The 21,167-nt window shown below is 44.0% G+C and overlaps 1 protein-coding gene across 2 annotated transcripts in view; it reads left to right on the top strand.

Moving 5' to 3' along the window:
• Positions 1-21,167, top strand: part of POU2F2 (POU class 2 homeobox 2) — a 121,088-nt gene that overhangs the window by 26,286 nt on the left and 73,635 nt on the right. For both annotated transcript variants that reach the window (XM_034437997.2, XM_034437994.3), the window contains exon 2: positions 17,230-17,282. In XM_034437997.2, the coding sequence (XP_034293888.1) occupies positions 17,252-17,282 (31 nt within the window). In that variant the 5' untranslated portion in view covers positions 17,230-17,251. The remainder of the gene's footprint in view (positions 1-17,229; positions 17,283-21,167) is intronic.

The raw sequence follows: 21,167 nt of genomic DNA, 5'->3' as shown, positions 1-21,167 counted from the left end.
TAATATATGAGGTACATGTGGTTCATATTAAATAAATATCACATGATATAACATACACAGAACTGAACATTATGCATGGAATGGTGTGTGTGTGTGTGTGTGTGATCACCCTGGCGACGTATATTTAAAGCTGGCACAGCACTGAAAAGGTTCACAAAAGGAAAGTAGCAGACAATTTTATAAGAGCGTTTCAGAACCAGAAACAGTGGACAGCGTTTGAAACAAATTGGCACAGCCAATTTGGCTGTGAATTTATCCAGCTCTCTGCTTTCCTAGACTAGGAAAGGACTAGACTTTCCAAGGACTAGGGGTGGCATGATAGCAGTGTCCCAATATCTCAGGGGCTGCCACAAAGAAGAGTGGGGGTCAACCTATTTCTGAAGCACGTGAAGGCAGGGCAAGAATCAATGGATGGAAACTAATCAAGGAAAGAACCAACCTAGAACTAAGGAGAAACTTCCTGACAGTGAGAACAACTAATCAATGGAACAGAAATTGTGGGTGCTCTAGCATTGGAGGTTTTTAAGAAGAGATTGGACCAATATTTGCCTGAAATGGTAAAGGGTTTCCTGCTTGAGGAGCAGGTTGGACTAGAAGGCCTCCAAGGTCCCTTCCAACTCTGAATTTCTGTTATTCTGCTTCCCATATTTCTGGCTGGGGATGGATGTGTCCTTGCACAGTATGAACCTCTGGCTTCTGCAAGTATATGTGGATCCTCTAGGAAGCTTGCAACCATGGGCAAATGTAATTATTCATGAGAGGTTTCATGCTGCTATGGAGTGTGTTGAATCAGGATATTGCCGAGACTGCTGGTCCCCATCGTAACTGTAGATTTTTGTAGACAAAGTGTATTATTGTTAAACTAGGTTCAGCACTTGTAACATATATAATAAAAACAGAGGGAGAGGAGGACATGTTCTTATGAAAGAGAAAGGAGTTCTCTACAACCGACGTCAGCAGAATATAGCTTGTTTCATGGCATCCGAGGAGAGGAGAGAAGTCTACAAAATTTCATGAATGTGATCTCTTGGGGGTAAGTGTGGTTATTTAAAATAAGAAGAGCAAAATGGAAATGACCTTTCGAGATGGCTTCAGATGTGGAAATTACACACTTGCCTTCATGTAGGCATAGGAATACTGGGAATCTAATTGGCAATTTCTCAAGTTGATGCCGTTTTCTTTTAGCCTTCCTCACAACCAAGCTCTCTCTTGCTAAGGGGTTGGTTAAATGAAGCTATCTTCTAGTGATAAGTTTAAACATTCTAGGGCATGGGTAGATTGATTAGAACAGTATTTCTCAACCTTGGCAAGTTTAAGATAGTTGGATTCAACTCCCAGAATTCCCCAGCCAACAGTGAGGGAGTTGAAGTCCAACCATCTTGAATTTGCCAAGATTGAAAAGTTGACACCACTTGGTTGGATTAGGGTTAATAGTGTTTTAAAAACCACTCTGTACTTTAACTAAAGATGGTAATATACGGTAACCAAAGGGTCTTGCCCAAAATCACACAAGAATTTTGTTGCAAGGAAAATGAATCAATCCAGAAACTTGGATTCTTTGAATAAGGTCCATTGTTTCTCTCTCCACACTTTTACAATTAAAAGAAAAGGGAGCCTCATATCGTGTCCAACAGACTTTTACAAGTTTTCTCTTATTGTTAAAGCTGGTGTAGATGTACAAAGGGAATGTCAACGCTAGCAAGATTTGAAGGGAGGGCAGTTTATCTGAAGGAGGCTAGATCAGAGAAGTGGACTGCAGTCACGTAGCAATCACCCAAGTGAGTTCCTTAGCCAAGCAGATTTGAATGCCAGTCTCCTGGGTCTTCTGTAGTTTTATTATCACTCTTGCTCATTCATGGTTTGATCCAAGGACTTACAAAAATGTGTTTTGGACTTTGGATAGAGTCATTGGAGAATGCTACAGAGGTGGGTTGGAACCCACAAGCACAGAAGACAGTGGGCCAAAACAAACAGTGGGCGGGCCAAAACCCAAAAGTAGCTTTTCTCCCTGGTTTTTCTCCCATCCTTTCTGTTTGTGACATCCTTTTTGCTTTCTCCAGTAGGGAAGAAGTACCGATTTCTTTCCAGAGACATCAACTCATTTCTTGCAGCGGATCTTTAAAGTGAGGCTTAGGGGTTTTATGTAGCTTTGATTTACACCAGTTTTCTCAACCTTGGCTGCTTTAAAATGGGTGGACTTTGCTGGCTGGGGAATTCTGGGAGTTGAAGTCCCCCCATTTTAAAGCAGCCAAAGTTGAGAAACTCTGATTTACACTATAGTCGGCCATCTTCTGCAGAGGATGGTCATGGTGACAACCAGCTTTCTTTAGAGAACCTTGTTCACTACCTTAGTTTTTTACGAAGCTTGAAAGATTTAATGGAAATGTACTTTCGACACACATCTGGGGAGCACTGGAGTGGGCAGGATCTGTGCAATAGGTGTGAAACAATTAAGCCCACATTTGCCTCTTGAAATGCCTGTTGTTTATTCTCTCCTGCTCTGGCCTGCTCTATTCTACTTAACAATTACATAAGGCTGCCCATCGTAACCAACGTAACTCTGGGTGATGACCAAGAAGATTAAAAAAAAAAATCAGTGAACAGTCAAAAACAATTTGAAAACCTAGCTGAGGTCTCTTTCACAATTGTCTCAAGTTGAACACACTTGTTCTGGACTCTACTAACATCCTGACCCCAATGCCTGGGGGAAAACCAGGTTTTTGTGTGTGGGGGGGAGCTGTGGAAAGTCAACAGGATTGGGTCTGTCTGAATCTTGGTCGGAGGAAGGTTCTTCTACAGGATAGCTGCTATAACAGAAGGCACACAGATAGTCATCAAGTTACAACAGTTTTGTTTAGTGGCAGTTTAAAGTTACAACAGCACTGGAAAAAGTGACTTATGACAGTTTTTCACACAACCATTGCAGCATCCCCATGGTCACATGATCAAAATTCAGCTGCTTGGCAACTGACTTGTATTTATGACAGTTGAAGTGTCCCGGGTCACATGATCACCTTTTGTGACCTCCTGACAAGCCAAGTCAACGGGGGAGGCAGATTCACTTAACAATTGTGTTACTAACTTAACAACTGCAGTGATTCACTTAAGAACTGTAGGAAGAAAGGTTATAAAATGGGGCAAAACTCAACGGTCTTGATTAGCAACGGAAATTTTGAGCTCAATTGTGGTCATAAATCGAGGACTAACTTTACTTCCTGGGTCCTTCCAAGTGACAGTGTTTCATAGTGGTGATCCAAAACATGTCCACCATACCAGATCTGGTGGGCTGGGCAGAAACCGCCATCTTAATATTCTCTTGCTTACTTCACTGGCTGCTTTTCTACTGTTTTCAGTGGAAATGTGGTGGCTTCTAATTTCTACACTTTCTTCATATTTTCCAACAAGATAGGAAATTTGGATTGTTTTCAGAAGTTGAATCTTTCCATCTAGTTGCCTAGGAGGACAGGAGCAGCTCTTCCAGCCGGCTGGACTGTGTTTGCTAAACATTAGACCTCTGGGTGTACCCCTTCCCCAGTTCTTCTTTGTAATATTTTGATACACTGAGTCCCAATTTTAAATTGACAGGAAGTTACTGGGATTCTAGAATAATTATTTTGGAATTCAAAACTGCTAAGAACAGACTTCTGTGCACCATACTGCAAAAGGCAGCGTAGAAATGATAAATAGTAATATTGATCTTTCTGTATGTCCCTTAGGACAGTATTATCAGGCCTTCCAGCTATTAAAAGAAATAAACCTCTCTCCATACAGAGATGGTAAATCTACCTTCAGAAAGGGAGTTTCTCATTTTCTAGCTCTCCTTGTTGAGGCCAACAACCTCCTAGGAGACTAAGGGAACGCATTTTCCTGAGCCAAGGTTAATCTGGTTCAAAGTTTACCAAAACCCACTACCTCTGATATGTTGGTTCGGTTGGCCAACCAACCAAATAATTTTCAGTGGGCTTTGGGCTGCAGATCCAGGAAGACCCCACTTTCTGAGGAGGTCCCTTTGTATACTTTTCCTAACCAAGTGCTTCCTAGACTCCTGGCTGGGACAAGGAGGACCTACAGGGGTTTGTAATGTTAAAATATTAATTTGTTCTCCGCCTCTCTTAGAATGAGCAAAAAGGTCACTGACATAAGTCTTCTTTCTTGGAAAATTGGAAGATTCTTCAAGTGAGATTTGTACCATCAGATAATCAGTCCCCAAAACAGCTGGATTGACCTTAACCTGTTACTTTCCACAGTGGGGGGCTGGGGGGGAGGTGCCCAATGGACAGCTGCCCACCTGGTTTGTTTGGGCTGTTGAAATCCATCACATACTTGCAGTTTTGCTCAGTGGATACTCAGCTTTAGCCGGTTGTATAAAAGCTTTGCATTGGCAGAAAATTATGCAGGTAGTCCTCGACTTAAAACAATTTGCTTAGTAACCATTCGGAGTTACAACGGGGCACTAAAACAAGTGACTTATGTCTGTCTTTCACACTGATGACAATTGCAGCATCCGCATGGTCAAAATTCAGATGTTTGGCAATTGGCTCCTATTTATGATGGTTTCAGTGTCCCCGGGATCAGGTGATCCGCTTTTGCAACCTTCTGACAAGCAAAGTCAATGGGGAAGCCACATTCGCTTAACAACCATGTTGCTAATGTAACAACTACAGTGATTCACTTAACAATGGTGTCAACAAAGGTAATAAAATGAGGCAGAACTCACTGAACAACCGTCTCGCTTTGAAGCAGAAATTTTGGGCTCAATTGTAAGTTGAGGACTACCTGTACCGTTGGGGTTGCTGGCTTTCAGACAGATCTGGGGTGTGGAATTAAGCAGTTAAAATTCTATTTCTGGAAAGAAGGCTTCCAGCGGCCTAAGAACAGGAGCCGAGACCTTTCTGGAGCAGGTCTATCCCAGCCCAATGTTTTCTTTCCAAATGTGGCGAGACAGACCAGTGTGGAAAGCTCAAAAGGGCAGTTTGAAGTCCATGACTTCTTTCCCTGTTGCCTTCTGAGGTTGGTTTTCAGAAGTATGGTGAGTGTAAGCCGGTAAACATTGGTAAAGGTAAAGGTTCCCCTCGCACATATGTGCTAGTTGTTCCCAACTCTAGGGGGCAGTGCTCATCTCCGTTTCAAAGCCGAAGAGCCAGCACTGTCTGAAGACGTCTCCGTGGTCATGTGGCCGGCATGACTAAATGCCAAAGGCGCACGGAACGCTGTTACCTTCCCACCAAAGGTGGTCCCTATTTTTCTACTTGCATTTTTTTTAACATGCTTTTGAACTGCTAGGTTGGTAGAAGCTGGAACAAGGAACGGGAGCTCACCCTGTTACGCGGCACTAGGGATTTGAACTGCTGAACTGCCAACTTTTCGATCGATAAGCTCAGCATCTTAGCCACTGAGCCACCTTTAAACATTGGTAGTCCTCAACTTAAAAATGCTCTCAGCAGCAGTCAGAACGAATAACCTTTCACAGACCTGTCCTCGGTGAATTTGTTTAACCCCCCCCCCATTCATTCCTTTCCAAGCTGTCTAAATTAGTGGCCATCACCATACCTTGTGCTAGCGGTTTTCCATAAGTTAATTACATCCTTTGCGAAGAAGCTCTATCTTTTGGTCTGTCATGAATCTGTCCTGCTTAATATCCGAACAAATAGCTCCTCTTTCAAGGCAGAAAGGGAAGGGCGAGGAAGAAGTCGGCAAACTGACAAAATGTGTTTTTGCATCCATGGAGGAGGAGGGTGGGTGGATTGGGGAGGGGCAAAGTACAAGCAGTCCTCGACTTACAACAGTTCATTTAGTGACCGGAGTTGCAACAGCACTGAAAAAAGTGACTTACGACCGTTTTTCGCAGTTATGATCGTTGAGCATCCCCATGATCACGTGATCAAAATTGACAACTGATTCACATTTATGACGGCTGCAGTGACGGGGTCACGGGAACAATCTTTTGTGACTCTCTGACAAGCAAAGTCAGTAGGAAAGCCAGATTCATTTAACAACAGTACTACTAACTTAAGAACTACAACAATTTCACTTAGCAACTGTGGCAAGTAAGGCTGTAAAATGGACCAAAGTTCACTTAACAGATGCTTCACTTAGCAACAGAAATTTTGGGTTTTATTGTGGTCGTAAGTCAAGGACTACCTATACAGTATTTCTCTCTTTTTTTCTTCTTCATCAATTGGAGGTTTGCAAAACTGAGGGATGCTGGGAAATTTTTTGCTGCCTTTGATCACATGACCATGGGGATGTTGCACGGTCGTAAGTGTGAAAAATAGTCATAAATCACTCTTTTCACCAACAGTTATAAATTGAGAATTATCTGTACTTGAATTAAGAGCATTTTGCACAGGATAGGGTGTCAAAGAAGGCACTGGACCCACAAGTAGCATAAATAATTTGAATTGTGGGACCGGACAGGATAGATTCAGTCAGCCTGCTACCCCAAGATTCAGATGTTGCAAGCTCTCAATCTTCTGGGCAGGTGCAAGATAGAAGTTTCTTTTCATTTTTTGAAATAGCTGTCCGTGTTTTCAGAAGGGTGCATACGCATGTTTTAAATAAATCAAGATATAAAAAAGGAACGTGGATGGCTACACTGGTGATTTAAGCTTCAACCTCCAATTGAATCAGTTGGGAGTAAAACTTGAGGGTGCAAAGCCTGAGCTGTTAGTTCCGATGAGAACTGCAGAATTTTAGGTGCTCTAATGGGAGGAAAAATGCCTTATTAGACCAGTTCCTCCTCCATGACAGGGATTTTGTGAGTAGGTAGGAGCTTAGGCTATCTTGGCAACGATAACCGTCCTTTCTGATCAATAATACATAATGAACACCACGTCATTAAATAATTCATTCGCAGCAAATAATTTCTATGCCCTGAGGAGTAAAAAAAAAGCCATCTCTTTAATGCCCCGCTGGGCCAGCCTTGTGGTTTGCAGTGATTAATTAGTTTTATTTCATAATTAGCCCCCATTCTATTGCCCTGATAGAAGATTCCCTTGCAGAAAAACTAGCTTGAAACCCATGGGGGTTTAGTAAGAAAGAAAATAGATCAGTGCTTACCAAATTGAACCTGATGTTTAATTTAGTTTCCTTCCTTCCTTCCTTCCTTCCTTCCTTCCTTCCTTCCTTCCTTCCTTCCTTCCTTCCTCCCTCCCTCCCTCCCTCCCTCCCTCCCTCCCTCCCTCCCATTCATCTGTTCATCCATCCCTTCCTTGTAAACATACACAGCTCTGTAAAATCTATTGTACAGCTAACTGTGTTGCTACAATGTGCGTGTTGTGTGTGTGTGTGTGTTTATTTATTTGTTTTGTCCGGATTTTTTATAAAAAGGGGGAGCAGGGAGGTGTGGCAAATTCCACCATGATCTTGACGGTCCCTGGACTGCAGGATTTGCATACCTTGGTCCTATCCCATTGCAGAGTCTTGATTTGTAGCTTCCCACTACCTTTGCCTCTCCTCCCGCTCTCCTTTCCTAGAATAAAGCATTGGGCTATATAACTGAGTCTGCTAACTAGATTTCTGGAGCAGATTTTTACAGATTCAGCAATTCCTGACTGAGGATGTTGGGCTGTTCAGCTCTTCAGTTTCCCATCCACATTTATTCTGGTCCAGCAGTTTAAAGGGAAGAGAGAGGAAGCTAAAGTTATACCGTAAATTTTTCTTTTTCTTTTTCTTTTTCTTTTTCTTTTTCTTTTTCTTTTTCTTTTTCTTTTTCTTTTTCTTTTTCTTTTTCTTTTTCTTTTTCTTTTTCTTTTTCTTTTTCTTTTTCTTTTTCTTTTTCTTTAAGGATGTCTGCGTATCCTGCCTGGGTACACAGTAGAACAGTTTCTCTTCCTTTGACCCTTCTTTGGTCTCTTGTTAGTTTCAGAATGAGTGGTGTTCCTCCTTCTGCAGAAAAAGATATTGGCGACAGCTGCCGTACACAATGAGATATTATGCACATCACTAGCATCACTGAGAACATGCATTCAAGTTTGCAAACATTAACAGAGGTGTACATTTTGAGCCCAGCGCCCAGCAAAACCCCCACTTTCCTTGCTTCCTGACTGTTGGCAGGCATTTCTGGACAAGCTGCACCTACGACCCAACGTGCTGTTATTTTTCTCAAAGCACTTGGGAGTACACGCGAATGTAAAATACATTTCAAATGTGCAGGCATGCTGCTTTTAAAATAAGACACCCTACTAGAAGGTATATTTACATCCCTGAAGGTTATTTCACCCTACAACAAAAGACTCTTAGCCGTTCTTGAAAATGAGACACCCTGGCATGCTTTTAAAGGACTCTGCAATCTTCCTATACCAGGCTAAATATTCATCTTATTCACCATCCACTTTCCAAAAATAGCCCATGAGAACGTCTTGAAAAACCCACAAGCCAGATTTCTCCTTGGGTCCTCAGCACATGAGTAGATCTTGGCTTAATTTGGGGTTTTCCTCTTTTTGTCCACTACAGTTTGACTTTAGTGCATTTGAAAATGCAAATCCTAGGAAGCAGCCTTGAGCATATCTTGACCTCTTCTGTCCCAAAGGTCCTTTTTTTCAAAAGGCAACCATACTTGGCTTTTCCTTGAAGACGTTTTTGCTTCTTATCCAAGAACCTGAAGAAGCTTCTTGGATGAGAAGCGAAACATCTTCAAGGAAAAGCCAGTCATTTTTTGGGGAAAAAAAAAACATTTTTGGGACAACCATAATCTAGATGACGGAGAATCTCCATTGACGTTGGCCTTTTCTGCTTTCTCTCTTTTAATTTTACATGTTTATATGTTCCTTTATTCCGACTGTGGAAGGTAGTTTGAAAAAAAAAGAGAGTCGGCATTTACGTTTTCTTTTCTGGAGAACAGGCATGGCAGGTTTGAATAAACTCACCCCAGACCTGCCTGCCCAATGACCATGATGAGAAACACTGCCTCTTTGACCATTTTCAATTCCGAAAAAGCCATAATTATTTATGTCTCCATCCCAAGGGAAAGGAATTAAAAGCCACTGGAGCAAAATCATTAACATATATACCGTTACTTACTCCGAATGCATCAAAAGATGTATTTCTCCTTTGCTGCACGTTTTGTAGCATGGATGAATTTCCTACTTTGGTATCGGTGCCGGCTTGTCTGTATTTGCTCAGATGTATGACTTTGGGGGAATATATGTGCTATATTGTTCTGTTTCTTGCTGGTTTGTCCCAGACATGATTCTGTTGTGTGTGTTTTTTTCCCCTCTCTTCCTCATTTTTAGACCTTGGCATATTTTGTGGCCAATGGAAATATCAGGCTCCTCTCACCAATCATGTCTCTTAGCCATTATTCCTTGCCTGCCCTTGTGACCTTTACCACGATGGTTTCGAATTCATATTTATGGGGTCATAAAAGGTGAGGGTGGGGGAGGAGAGGCAAGACAATGGGATCCAGGGCAAACATGACCCCCACCGTACCCGGTACATTACCAGCCATATGGACACTCCACAACCCATACTTCCAATATATTCTCCCGTCCCAATCCAGGAGTGTGCAATTGTGAGGTCGTCTTTAAAAGACCCAGTGGTGCCTAGAAATATACAAAGCACCTGATTAATTAAACACCATCAAAACAGCTAAAGTCTTGATGCCATCCCTGCTCTGTCTTATCCTGGCATGTTGCTCATGAAAGAAAAAAAAGGGGAGGAGGGAAACCAGCTCGGAGTTGTTGAAAAGAGAAGAGGGTTTTTTGTTTTTTTTTGCAAGGTATAAAAACAGGAGTTGCAGCTGAATGCAGTTGACCTATTGGGGAGGCCTAGAGGGAGGTTGAAAAAGTCAGGATGGCGGCCACAGCCATGTGACCAGACCCCACCCCACCCCCTTTTTTTTTTTTGCACACGCCGCCGTGACTTCATGATCCTCGAATCTGATGAAATATTTGTGGCTGAATGGCCTGCTGGTGGAGGTTTCTGCAGCCTGTTTTTCTTGCTCGGAGTTGGCAGAGATAAAGAAGGAGAATTGGAGGCATCAGTATTACTGAATAGGTTTGAAGTTTTGTGTGGCTTCTTTAAGCCCCTCCCCACCCAAAACGTAGTGTGTTGCTTTTATCTTTTATGTTGGTTGCTTGAGTGGGGCTGGATATTTGTGAGTCCCAGTTACAGGTCGCCCTCAACATACAACCATAACGGGGACCAGAATTTTGGTTGCTAAGTAAGACAGTTGTTAAGTAAACCACACTCGATTTTGCAGACTTTTTTTTTGCCACGGTTCATAAACGAAACACTGCAGTTGTTAAGTGAGTCACCCGGTCGTTAAGCAAATCTGGCTTCCTCCGTTGACTTCGCTTGTCAGAAGTCACCTAAGAAGGTCGCAAGTGGCAATCACATGACCCTGTGGGAGGCTGCACTGATGACGTTACCTAGTTTGGTCATGAAACATCTGCAAGAAAACCACCAAGCTCAGAGAGCACCAAGGATCCCCAAAGTTCAACCTTGAGCTGCCAATATTCTCTTCTGTCAGCAAATTAACTTTGGAACTGAGTGAACAGTACAGATTTTGTAAATTAGAAAAGTCTACTTTTCTCTGTTCAGTTGCTCTCTGCCATAGGTCTGGCACAGATGTGGGCTCATACTTGAAAATTTGTTTTAAAAGCAAATGCATTCAAGGAGGCGGGATTGCTGACCACGAGGTTAGCTTCCAGTGCCATTGGTGATACCTCAGCAACCCAGATTTAAGTTGCAACTTTAAACTTTTAGCATAAATCAGATCGCAGTCCCTAAACTTCCCTTTAGTCTCTTGTAATCCTCACATTTCTTGATTTCTTTCTAATGTTCTTAAGTTACTTTATACTGAACAAAATAGGAAAGCGCTCACTGAGAAAGCTGGATCCATGCCCCCCCCCCTTTGCTGTCCTATATTTTCTTGGTTGATCACTGATCACTGATGTTCTCCCAGATCCTCCTTTTGCAGACATGGCGGACCATGAAAAGACCCAAAATGTCAAGTTGCTTTTTTTTTTTAAAAAAAAGATGTTTCTAGACCTCAGGATTCCTGCTCCCATTTTTCATGGAGGCAGGAGCGGCCAGTGGTTGGAAAATAATCGCTTGGGCTGGCCAGCATTGGGACAGAAAATGGTGCTGCAATTGTGAACCTTTTAAAAACAAAGATGATAATAGAGGTAGGCTATTAAGACTATTAAGAATCAGTTTAGCCAGGGCTCTCCAGTTTGGGGGCCTTCAGCCCTGAAGAAACAACTGGCAATGGGGTGACATGTTGAGCAGGTGTTCCACTGTTTTTCGCCGACTCCACGTGGGTCTTTTCTTATACCTCCTAACCCACAGCCCATGTATTTCCCATTGCCCTGTTCCTGTCGATAAGTTAATTGTCCAGGGTCAAGGTTATTGACAGCCTGATTAGTGCCCCTGTCAACTCTCTACTACGCTAATCTAGGCGACCACAGCCTAGAAACACCGGCACATTGATTGGGGGGGGGGAATTCCCAGTGACCCCCGCACTGACACATTGATCTGGCTCCGGGGAATGGGCGCTCCGTCAGTGCCTCACAGCAAGCCTTCCTGTCCGAACCACTTCTAGTCAACCCCACAACTTGCAAGCCGGTCTGGGAGGAGTCAAGACTTGCCTTTATAACTAAAGGATTTTCATATATATATATATGTCAAAGACGAGCGTAAGATGAGGCTCTTTGATCTCCTTCCCAAATAAGGCCCAGGATAATATAATAGAATAGGGACGTGGTGCCTCAATGGCTAAGACGCTGAGCTTGTCAATCGAAAGGTCAGCAGTTCAGGGGTTCGAATCCCTAGTGCTGCGTAACGGGGTGAGCTCCTGTTCCTTGTCCCAGCTTCTGCCAACCTAGCAGTTCAAAATCACGTAAAAAATGCAAGTAGAAAAATAGGGACCACCTTTGGTGGGAAGGTAACAGCATTCCGTGTGCCTTTGGTGTTTAGTCATGCCGACCACATGACTACGGAGACGTCTTCAGATAGCGCTGGCTCTTCGGCTTTGCAATGGAGATGAGCACCGCCCCCTAGAGTCAGGAATGATTAGCACGTATGTGTGAGGGGAACCTTTACCTTTAATATAATAGAGTTGGAGGGGACTTGAAGGTCTTCTAAGCCAACTCTCTGCTCAGGCAGGAACCCCTAAACCATTTCAGACAAATGGTTATCCAACATCTTCTTAAAAATTTCCAATGTTGGAACATTCACAACTTCAGGAGGCTAGTCGTTCCACTGGTTAATTGTCTAACTGTCAGGAAATTTCTCCTTAGTTCTAGGTTGCGTCTCTCCTTGATTAATTTCCATCCATTGCTTCTTTTCCTGCCTTCAGGGGCTTTGGAGAATAGCTTGACTCCCTCTTCTTTGTGGCAGCCCCTGAGATACTGGAAGACTGCTATCATGTCTCCCCCAGTCCTTCTTTTCATTAAACTAGACATACCCAGTTCCTGCAACCGTTCTTCATATGTTTTAGCCTCCAGTCCCCTAATCGTCTTCATTGCTCTTCTCTGCACTCCTTCTAGAATCTCCACATCTTTTTTACATCATGGCAACCAAACTGGATGCAATACTCCAAGTGTGGTCTTACCAAGGCATTATAAAGTGGTACTAACACACGTGACCTCAAACTCTTTCTTTGCAGTCTCCCCCAGGCTGCCTCTGATTGCTCCTGCTAAAAATTGGTGGCATCGCTGGGCCCCCATTTTAAACAAGCCTTAAAGTGCATCAAAATCCCAAGAAATGCTTCCAACCCCCCCCAAACCTAAATCAAAATGCCAACTTTTCTCAATTTGCATCATGGCTCCTCTCGCTGTGTACCCCTCTCTGATTTTAAGCATGATGCGCTCAGCCATCAAAATTTTTTGCCTCCCTGATCGAAGGGGCATCCTGATTGTCCCCCTTTTGAGGGGAGCCAGTCTCTGACGCTTAATTGTAGGCCTCTTCCTCTTCTTCAGCCATCTCCTACCTGGTCCTTTATGGCAGGGATTTCCAACTTTGTGGGTGTCAAGTTCCAGAATTCCCCAGCCAGCCACCCATTTCCCAGAGTTTACTGTAATCGTTGACTCCCTTTCAACATTTCATATCCTCACGTCTTCCTGGAGCGGCTCTCAAACTCTTTGCTTTTTCCTTCTTCAATCCCAGCTGCTCCTGAAAATGAATATTAAGAAGGCACCGGGGCATCTGTTGCTACAGCAAACGCCTTCTGCCCACCCGTTCGTTTCAAAATGCTGTCCTAAGCAATGCCCGGCATTCAGCTTTCCCCCAAAGTCAGCCCTTCTCTCCCCATTTCATTCCCAGGGCCCTTTAGCTGGAGAACAGAGTCAAGCATCCTTTTTGAAAATGGTTTTTCCTGCCCCAGAAGCAGTGGTGGAATTCAATATTTTTTTACTACCAGTTCTGTAGGCGTGGCTTGGTGGGCGTGGTGTGGCTTGGTGGGCATGGCAGGGGAAGGATACTGCAAAATCTCCATTCCCACCTCACTGACGGGGCATTACAGAGGTGGCATTTGCCGGTTCTCTGAACTATTCAAAATTTCCGCTACCGGTTCTCCAGAACCTGTCAGAACCTGCTGAATTTCACCCCTGCCCAGAAGCCAGGTTTCTAATTGACCCCAGAATCCTAGAGTTTACTTCACTGTGGTCCTAGAAGGGAGCCCAGAAAAAGCCGATCTTAATAACTCGGCAAAGGGAGACGGAGGAAAAACCTGTGTAGTCTCCTCTCCAAGGAAACAGCAGGTCGAAGATGTAGGATTTCCTTCCTCTGTCCCCAAATACACGCTTCCTCCAGCTTTCAAGTTCTCTAGTGTAAGGTCTGGGGATCCCCTCTTCCCTACCCCCCCCACCCCCTGCCATCACTTACACAAATATTGACGCTAATGGCTGTGTAACAGGATGTAGAACATCCCAGCCTTCTAATTGTTGTGACTGGGGATCGGCAGGCCGATTAAACGGCATTGATTTTCTCATACTAACCGCATTGATTTTTAAATTTCCTATTGATTCCTGCCCTAAATCTCTTTAAGCAAAGACTTCACTCCGCAGATGACATCGGCTGATTAGCAGGAACAACTGTGGGTGTGCGCCATCGCCAGGGGTGGGATGGGGGGGTGGGGGCAAGGGGCAGGGGTGAATGGGTGGGTTAGGTTGATTCTAGAGGGTGGGGGTGGTGGCTGAGAATCAGGAGTGCGGAAAGATGAGTGGGCAGAAAAGGGTTACAGGTGGAAAGGAAAGGTTTTGGCAAAAGACATTGGAGCCGAAAGGCAAGGTGTATTTTGAAATAATATGTGTGTGTGTGGTGTGGGGGAAAGGAGAGTCACAAGTGCGCTTATGAATTCTTCGGCTGGTCCATGGTGAAATCCAAAGCCACTTTTATTCACACAAGAGAGGCCCCTTTCTTCCTTTTTTTTCCCCCCACAGGAGTACTTTGAAATATTGGCTATGGGGACAGCCGAAAAAGAAAAGAGAGAAAAAAGATAGAGGAAGATATATTTCTCCTTATCCCTTTTCCATGACTGGCCTTGAAAAATTTCCCCTGGCTTTTTAGGGTTGAAATATTTATTTCTGAGAATAGCTCTGACTTTGAAAAAAGGCCCTTTTTGAACTCATATAGTTGGTCAACTGCAAATTGTACCCATTTTCGTGATACTGGGCAGAATCCAGAGGGGAGGGGTGGGGAATTCATTGGCTGGAGGGTGCGTCCATTTTAGAAGAGTGAGTCTGAAGAAGAATCTGATTCAGCTCAGTTGTGTGACCCTACATTTAGTGACTAATCGGAGTCAGCATCGGGTACCCCCCAGTGTGTAGCTTGGCACCGGCCATAGGTAGCCCATGGGTGGTGTACATGTAGTCCTCAACGTACGACCGCCCAAAATGTTCATTGCTAAGCAAGAGAGTTCTTAAGTGAGTTTTGCCCCATTTTACGACCTTTCTTGCCACAGTTGTTAAGTGAATCACTGCAGTTGTTAAGTTAGTAACACTTAAGTGAATCCGCCTTCCCCATTTAACTTTGCTTGTCAGAAGGGACCCCTGGGACATTGCAATCGTCATAAATACGAGTCAGTTGCCAAGCGCCCAAATTTTGATCACGTGATCTTGGGGAATGCTGCAACAGTCGTAAGTATGAAAGACGGTGATAAATCACCTTTTTTTCAATGCCGTTGTAACTTCAAACGGTGACTAAATGAATGGTTGTAAGTTGAGGACTATCTGTCCGTGATAAATGATACAAGTTAAATAAAAGCAGGAGGGATTGGATGTGACTGTTAGAGAATTGGACCTTGGTGCTGTTGCCCTCCTTAAGCTCCCAAGCTTAAACAGAAGAAGCAAAAAAGCACACCAAGTTGGTTTTCTACTCTTTGTCTCTTCCTCTGAGTAGAGTAACTTCTAATAGGTGGCCCATACGGTAGGCAGGGATGATGACCAATGCTGACTTTGGCCCTCTGGAGACCTTCTGGCATTCCCTTTTCCCATAACGCCATCATGGCAGCTCTGCCCCAAAGCATAATATTCAGCTTCATCAGCCATCCATCGACAGCCCAAGCATCATTGCTGTCCATCACTAGGGAGCTCAGAAGCAGCATAGATGTACCAAGGGACATTTGCTTTGGTACATCCATGATCTCCAGAGTTCAAACTGGCCCTGCCTATTGGCCAGAAATTCTGACTTTTATAGGCACATCTTTGAAGGCTGAGAAGGCCAAAGAATGGAGGCCTTTGAACTCTGGTGCTGGAGAAGACTCCTGTGAGTCTCTTGGACTGCAAGGAGATCAAACCGGTCAGTCCTAGAGGAGATCAACCCTGACTGCTCTTGAGAAGGCCAGATCCTGAAGATGGAACTCAAATACTTTGGCCACCTAATGAGAAGGAAGGACTCCCTGGAGAAAGAGCCTAATGCTGGGAACGATGGAGGGCAAAAGAAGAAGGGGACGGCAGAGAATGAAGTGGTTGGATGGAGTCACTGAAGCAGTCAGTGTGAGCTTAAATGGACTCCAGAGGATGGTAGAGGACAGGAAGGCCTGGAGGAACGTTGTCCATGGGGTCCAGTGGTGGGTTGCTACCAGTTCTCCCCAGATCAGGCGAACCAGTAGTGATGGTGGCGGGAGGCTCCGTCCACCTGCCCGGAAGCTTCTGCACGTGCGTGAGAGAGCGCGCGTGCCCATGAGCAAGCCGGTAGCAACGGGTTTTGAAACCTGCCCCTGATGGGGTCGCGATGGGTTGGACATGACTTCGCAACTAACAACAACAGCCTTTGGTTGTTCTGGTGTTGTCCTTGATCCACTAACATTGGTAGCATTTCAAAAGTCTGCCAAACTTGTTTGATTAAGAGGTGACTATGGGACAAAAAGAGTGTGTGCAATAATATTGTGGCGAGCCTGTTTGCTGCTGCTTTCTTAATAAATGATTGCCTGCCTCAGATTATAAGAAGCTCTTCTGACCTTATACTGTTGGAAGTCAGGTAGTAGTCCCTGACTTCCAACAGTTCATTTAGTGACAATTTGAAGTTACAGCGGCACTGAAAAAAAAGAGACTTATGATTGTTTTTCACACGACTGTTGCAGCACACACACACACACACAATGGTCGGGTGTTCAAAATTCACTTGGCAACTGGCATGTATTTATGACGGTTGCAATGTCTCTTTTGGCGACCTTCTGACAAGCAAAGTCAACGGGGAAGCCAGTTTCACTTAACAACCAAGTTATGAACTTAACAACTGCAGTGATTCATTTAACAACTGGGGCAAGAAAGGGCGTAAAATGAGGCCACTTAACAAATATATCTCCCTTGGTAATTTTGGGCTCAATTGTGGTCCTAGGTCGAGGACTGCTTGTAGTTGACGTAGTGCATGCACAGATTTGGAGTGGCACTTTTTCAGTGGGCATGAGGGTGTCATCCCCAGCAGGGGTGAAATCCAGCAGGTTCTCACAGGTTCTGGAGAACCGGTAGCAGAAATTTTGAGCAGTTCGGAGAACCGGTAGTGGAAATTTTGAGTAGTTTCTCAAAGTAGAACTGGCAAATGCTACCTCTGGCTGGCCCCAGAGTGGGGTGGGAATGGGGATTTTGCAATATCCTTCCCCCAGGAGTGGGGAGGGAATGGGGATTTTGCAGTATCCTTCCCCTGCCACACCCACCAAGCCACATCACGCCCACCAAGCCACGCCCACAGAACCGGTAGTAAAAATAATTGGATTTCACCACTGGTCCCCAGTGGCTTTCTATCCACAACCAACTCATTTTCTAAACCAGAGTTTTCTCTCTTCAGGTTCTGGACTGGACTGGAGTGAATGTACTACAGCTGCTGCTTCTGCCTCCAAGGTCAGTGATTCTCTATTTTTCTGGGGCCAGTGGGAGAACCTGCAGAACTACCCTCCTAAAGAAAAAAAGAGAGAAAACACTTGTTTTTGTTTTTTTTAAACCACATTTTTATTACACTCCTCTTACAGAGAGACCTATGTAGAAATCTAATACAGGTAGTCCTTGATTTACAGCCATTCATTTAGTGACTGGTCAAAGTTATAAGGGCACTGAAAAAAGTGACTTATGACTGTTCTTCACAGTGACCGTTGCAGCATAACCATGATCAAAATTCAGATTCTTGGCAACTGACTCTTATTTATGACGGTTGCATTATCCCGGGCTCATGTGATTCCCCTTTTGCGACCTTCTGGCAAGCATGGGGGAAGCCGGACTCACTTAACAACCGTGTCACTAACTTAAACGCTGCAATGATTTACTTAACAACGGTGGCAAGGAAGGTCGTAAAATGGGGGCAAAATTCACTGAACAAATGTCTCACTTAGCAACATAGATTTTCGGCTCAATTGTGGCCGTAAGTCAATGACTCCCTGTAATGGTTTTCCTGGGAAATTGCTGGATGGGAAGAAAATAATTTGGGGCCGAGAAGCATTTATGGGGAGAAGCATTTCTCTTCAACTGACGCCCCCTAGATATCATCGGGCTACAACAACCGGATTTTCCCCACAGGGGAACTCAACTCAACGTCGTAACTCAATTTTCTCTCTGTGCAGCACATGAAAACAGATAAAGTTTGGGTTCCCTTTTGACTTTTTTTGGATTATACCTGGCAGCTGCATACCTCTGGCTACAACTCTCATCCTTCTCCATCAGCCTGGCCATTATATTTGCTTGAAGGTATTGTTGATCACTGTAATCCAGGGGTGGGCAAATGTGGCCCTTTTACAACCTGTGGACTTCAACTCCCAGAATTCCTGAGACAGCCAAGCTGGAATTCTGGGAGTTGAAGTCCACGGGTCATAAAGGGGCCATATTTGCCCACCCTTGCTGTAATCAAATCGATTTAGACAGCTTCAGATTGGGGGAAAAAATGACCTAGGCGTTTATGGAATGTATAATCCTTTTTCGACCTACTGCGCCACTTCATACTGTTCCCTGAGTCAGATGTCATCATCCCAGCTCCAAATATATCAGGTAGTCCTCAACTTACAACCATTCTTGTAGCGACTCTTTGAAGCCATGATGACAACTGAAAAAAGTGACTCTTCGCACTTAACGATCCCCACAGTTACATGATTAAAATTTGGCCTGCTTGGCAACCAGCATGTATTTACAATGATTGCACCGTCCCAGGGTCATCAGATCGCTATTTGCGACCTTCTCAACTGGCTTCCAACAAGCAGAGTCAATAGGGGAAGTTGGATTCGCTTAAAGACCACGATCCACTTAACAACGGCAGTGATTTGCTTAATAGCCATGCAATAACCCCCCCCCAAAAACAGATTGTAAAATCAGTTATGACTCATTTAATAACCGCTTTAATTGAACAGAAATTCTGGTCCCAATTGTTGTTGTTGTAACTCGAGGACTACCTGTATATCCAAGAGAGTCTCTCATAGGATAAAGGGGAGGTGAATTTGAGCCAGAGAAGCGTCAGGCAGTGAAGAATTTAGATATTCTATCGATCCTATATAGCATCCTTCGTATGGATGCTATATGCTTTATGCATGCTGCCAATGCGCAAAATAAGGGGATTATTTATTTATTTATTTATTTTAGTTAGATTTGTATGCCGCCCTATCTCCATAGGACTCAGGGCGGCTCACAACAATTAAGATATACAATCTCAATCCAAGTAAGAAACATGTTAAAATACATATTAAAAGCATATTAAAATACATTAAAAATCAAAACCCCATCAGTCCAGGCTGGGCAATTTAAACAATCTAAACTTGGCAACTTTAAGACCTGTGGACTTCAACTCCCAGAATTCCCCAGCTAACCATGCTGCTGACTGGGGAATTCTGGGAGTTGAAGTCTACAGGTCTTAAAGTCGCCAAGTTTGGAGCCCCCTGTATAGCGGAAGCCCTAATGGTTAAACTGCATAAAAGTAAAGACTAGGCAAGTTCAAAGTGTGTAAGCAAAATATTGTGTGAGGGAAATATTTTTTTAAAAAGCCAGCTGAAAAGATAGGAGACATTCTTAATGGAATAAAAATGCAAGGATTTTGGAGAGACACCCCCTCGAAAACGGGGAATTTCCAGAATTCCTTTTCATGTCTGCTACAGCTTCTCTGCATACATTTTTCCCTGGCAGCTCCAAACAGTAAATATATCCCGGAGCTCCAAATCAACCTTGTATAACCTGGCAGTGCCCTCCAGATGTGCTGGGTTACAACTCCCCATTGTCCCTTAACATGCTTAACGTATCCAGAAAGCAACGGTTGAGGAAGGTTGAACTCAATCGGATCTCCTGTGGAAATTTTCTTCGGACGACAGCTGCCGTAGTGAGGAAGGCTGTTTAATCCTTTCTTCCTTCCCTAATCCATAACTGCTGTTAGCTATACAGAGGAAAATATACAGGCGCAGCCCAGATGAATGTTTTCTCCTTGGCAGCTAACAGCAGCTGCTATCTCGATATGTGATTTGCGGTCTGGAATCAGCATTATCAGGGCGGTTAAGACTGCTGCCCAAGCCTCAGTTCTAGTAAATCTACCTGTAGCTCCTATTGGACAAAAAAAAAAAAAAAAAAAAAAGAAGAAAGACACCTGAAAGATGTTGGGAGGAGTATTAACAGAACTCTGAGGTCATATCTGGTTGGATTGTAAGCAAGAACCATCACTATGAGAGAGACAGAGAGAGAAAAAGGGAGAAAGAGAAAAAGAGAGGGTGAGAGGGAGAGGGAGGGAGGGAGAGAAAGAGCGAGGAAAAGAAAGCAAGGGAGAGAGTGTGTGAGAAAGAGGAAGAGGGGGGGTGAGAGAAAGAGAGAGGGAGAAAGAAAGAGGGGAAAAGAAAGCAAGGGAGAAAGGGGGAGAGAGTGTGTGAGAAAGGGGAAAAGAGGGGGAAAGAGAGGGGGAGAGAAAGAGAGAGGGAGAAAGAGAAAGTGGGAGAGAGGAAGAGAAAGAGGAAAAGAAAGTGAGGGAAAAAGGGGAAGAGAATATGAGAAAGGGTGAGAGTGGGGAGAGAAAGAGAAAGTGGGAGAGAGGATAGAGAAAGAGGGAGAAAGAGAAAGAGGGAGAAAGAGAAAGAGAGAGGGAGAGAAAGAGGGAGAGAAAGAGAGAAAGGGGAAGAGAGAGTGTGAGAAAGAAAGAGAGCATGGGAGAGAGGGGAGAGAAAGAGGGAGAAAGAGAAAGGGAGGGAGAGAAAGAGAGAAAGGGGAAGAGAGTATGAGAAAAAGGAAGAGAGAGTGGGAGAGAGAAAGGAGGACAGAGTGGGAGAGAAAGAGGGAGAGAAGAAGAGACAGAGAGAGAGAGAGAGATGTTTTTCCTTGCAGACGGTGATGACTTTGGTTACTTTACAAGGAGGCTTGAGCATTAGGGATGAATCTTTACATTTTAGAGCATGTATTCCAGAAAACAAATATTGCCAGTCTAGACAAAAGCCACTTCACGGATTGACTGTGCACTCCTGAAATTCTCTTTTGTCCTTTCTTCAGAACCATTCTATTATTTCCTAGCCAGAAGCAGTGAACAAGAATCCACGAGAGTAGCAGCATAGTGGATTAAGTTTTGGACTAGCAGTGAGAGTACCTACGTTTTGGCTCATCCTGTTATGGGAACTCATTGCCTGACTGAACCTTCTCCTTTCAGCCAATTGTTAGAATGGATGTGCAGGGAAAAGTTGGAGGAGACAGTGCTACGATCATCCTCTTGAACTCCAGGAGGAAGTTTAAAATAGGAATTTAAATGCAATAAATGCATGGAAGGAAGGAAGCTGGGAGTTTGAA

The sequence above is a fragment of the Pantherophis guttatus genome, chromosome 10, assembly GCF_059756535.1.
Source record: "Pantherophis guttatus breed Tessera chromosome 10, ASM5975653v1, whole genome shotgun sequence".
NCBI classification, from domain to species: Eukaryota; Metazoa; Chordata; class Lepidosauria; order Squamata; family Colubridae; genus Pantherophis; species Pantherophis guttatus.
Note: the sequence above shows the minus strand (reverse complement) of the source record. Positions and strands in the feature narration are given on the sequence as shown.